At 43.1% G+C, this 2,637-nt stretch overlaps 1 protein-coding gene across 1 annotated transcript in view; it reads left to right on the forward strand.

The window, feature by feature from the left end:
- The window catches only part of LOC109519470 (protein reprimo A-like), a 3,335-nt gene extending 2,542 nt beyond the window's left edge, over positions 1 to 793 (forward strand). Inside the window, exon 2 of the mRNA XM_019876031.1 lies at positions 1 to 793. This exon is cut by the window's left edge and continues 125 nt beyond it. Within this exon, the coding sequence (XP_019731590.1) occupies positions 154 to 462 (309 nt within the window). The 5' untranslated portion in view covers positions 1 to 153 and the 3' untranslated portion in view covers positions 463 to 793.
- The last annotated feature ends 1,844 nt before the right edge of the window (positions 794 to 2,637 follow it).

The raw sequence follows: 2,637 nt of genomic DNA on the forward strand, positions 1-2,637 counted from the left end.
GAAGACCTCTGTGTCAACTTCTCCAAGTCCCTTCCTCCTCAGCCTCATCACTCGGGATCAACCCTCAACACATCACAACCACTTTCAACTTGGAAAGTTGAACTGATTTGAAGGAAAAGGAGGAGAAGAGAACGGAGGGAAAAAAAAGTGGCCATGAACGCCACCGGCTTCAACCATACGGAGGGCAGCTTGTTCAACAGGACAGAGGGCATGCTGTGCTGCAACCTGTCGTCGGTGGTGACCGACGAAGGCTTGGCGGCCGCCTCCCCGGACGAGAGGAGCCTGTTCGTCATGCGGGTGGTTCAGATCGCCGTCATGTGCGTGCTGTCCCTCACCGTGGTCTTCGGCATCTTCTTCCTGGGCTGCAACCTGCTCATCAAGTCCGAGGGCATGATCAACTTCTTGGTGACTGACAGGAGGCCGTCCAAAGAGGCCGAGGCCGTCATTGTTGGAGCCTACTGAACCAAAAACCCTGGACCGGGACCGGGAGTTGGGACCTCTGTCCGTGCGCAATGAGATTAACCCAGGAAGAAAAACTGGACACTCCCGTGGGTCCTTTTTCTAAGAGGCCTGTTTGTTTATACAATATTCACTGTTGTAATGTCCCTATAGAAACCGTCCTTGTTATCTATCATTTGATATGTTGATGGCAAAGGAGCATCATGTAAATACGTACTGTATGTGTTTTTTTACATACAGTTAGCACAAGTATGTGTGCGTGTGTGAATGTGCAATGCATCTGCTTCTTTGGAATAAATTCACTCTGCAATTAAAGACTCCCCTCCCGGTTGTATAAGCTCTGTTTTTGTACATTAGATAACTGCTCATTCATTTTTTAAAAATATAATAGGGCTATGTCTCCTGAAAAGCCGTTTTCATTTGGATCGCTCTCAGTATATGAAGAGGCACAATGTACAGGAGCTCATTTCACCTTTGAGCCAAACGGTCGTTCATGTTTGGAATATCTGAAGACTCCAAAATAGGTGAAGTTATTCACATCACTGTTCAGTGAAAAAAAAGACATTAGATAACTGCTCATTCATTTTTTAAAAATATAATAGGGCTATGTCTCCTGAAAAGCCGTTTTCATTTGGATCGCTCTCAGTATATGAAGAGGCACAATGTACAGGAGCTCATTTCACCTTTGAGCCAAACGGTCGTTCATGTTTGGAATATCTGAAGACTCCAAAATAGGTGAAGTTATTCACATCACTGTTCAGTGAAAAAAAAGCATGTATCTCTATCTCTATAGCCGTTTTTTAAGAAAAAAAATAATCATGTGGAAAACACAACATAGGCTTTGATATACGTTAAATCAGCGGTCCCCAATCCCCAGGCCGATACCGGTCCGCGGGTCATTTGGTGGCGGGCCACACAGAAAGAATAAATGACTTACATTCCTTCCGTTTTATTCATTTCAGAATCTGAAAGATGTTTTATTTTGAAAAAATACTGTTATATCCGTCTACGCCCCTTGAGACGGATAAAAACGGATGGATTTTTCTGCTTTATTCATATTCCAAAAACGCAGTATTAATCAGGCTACATAGTTTCCAGTCGTGGGTGAGCATTGAACGCTTGATTGTGAAGAAAATGTTTTACTTGACCTGGCCTGTAAAGGTTTTGAAAACCACAGCTATGGATGCTAACTGCCGGCTCATCAAAGGTGTTTTCTAATCTGTGTCGTCATTACAATAAAGGGCCATTTTTAAGGCAACGTTGTTTGCTAATTTTCACGACATAATGTGCTCTTTTGATGCTGAAATGGACCAAGAGCTGACGTTAGCTAGCAGCCTAGACATTATGTTTTGCTTAAGTACTCAAGGACAACTCAAACAAGCATTTTATACCTACCTGTGAGGAAAAGCGGTTGCCATGGCAAACACAGTGACGCTATTGCCCTCCTCATAAGCAACATGATGTCTACATATTGCCGCCATAATAACACTTTGGGCTTGACTAAGATTAGACTCAAGTGAGGACCAAGCCTTGCCATCATCTTAAGTGGGTAAAATGCAAAGAACTGTGTTTGTGTGTTTGTGTGTTCCGTTTGGCTGGAATTGTTGGTGATGCACGTCGTCTCTGCTGTGGTTCAGCTCCCCTGGGCGAAAGCAGCAGATTCCAAGATGGATTTGACGGCACGGCCTGTCAGCTGCAGGGCAATATGTTGCAGTGTGATGGCGCCCATATTTCGTGTGTCACACTAACACTGAATCAACTTTGTTCACATTGTCGCCTCAGATTTTTCCTTTCTGCCTCTTTTTTTTTTCCTCCCTGCGTCTCCTCTCTTGATGGCAATTGAATAGATTAAGGATGGGTGAGTGACGGCCTCATTTCAACATATCGGGTACTTAGGATGGATGCCGATACCAGCCAGCAATACTTAAAGCAAAAAAAATGACATTGAATATGCCTTCGTGGCTAGTAGTGCTACATTGTGGCAGTTGGACAAATCGGTAAATCATCATGTGAGTTAGAAAGACAGAAAGGTTCAAAATAATCCGTCACTGTATGAATCAAAATTTTATGTATCATGCTATTGGAATCGGTATTTGGTATTGGTGAGTATGTATCTCTATCTCTATAGCCGTTTTTTAAGAAAAAAATAATCATGTGGAAAACACAACATAGGCTTTG

The sequence above is a fragment of the Hippocampus comes genome, unplaced genomic scaffold, assembly GCF_001891065.2.
Source record: "Hippocampus comes isolate QL1 unplaced genomic scaffold, H_comes_QL1_v1.1 scaffold321, whole genome shotgun sequence".
NCBI classification, from domain to species: Eukaryota; Metazoa; Chordata; class Actinopteri; order Syngnathiformes; family Syngnathidae; genus Hippocampus; species Hippocampus comes.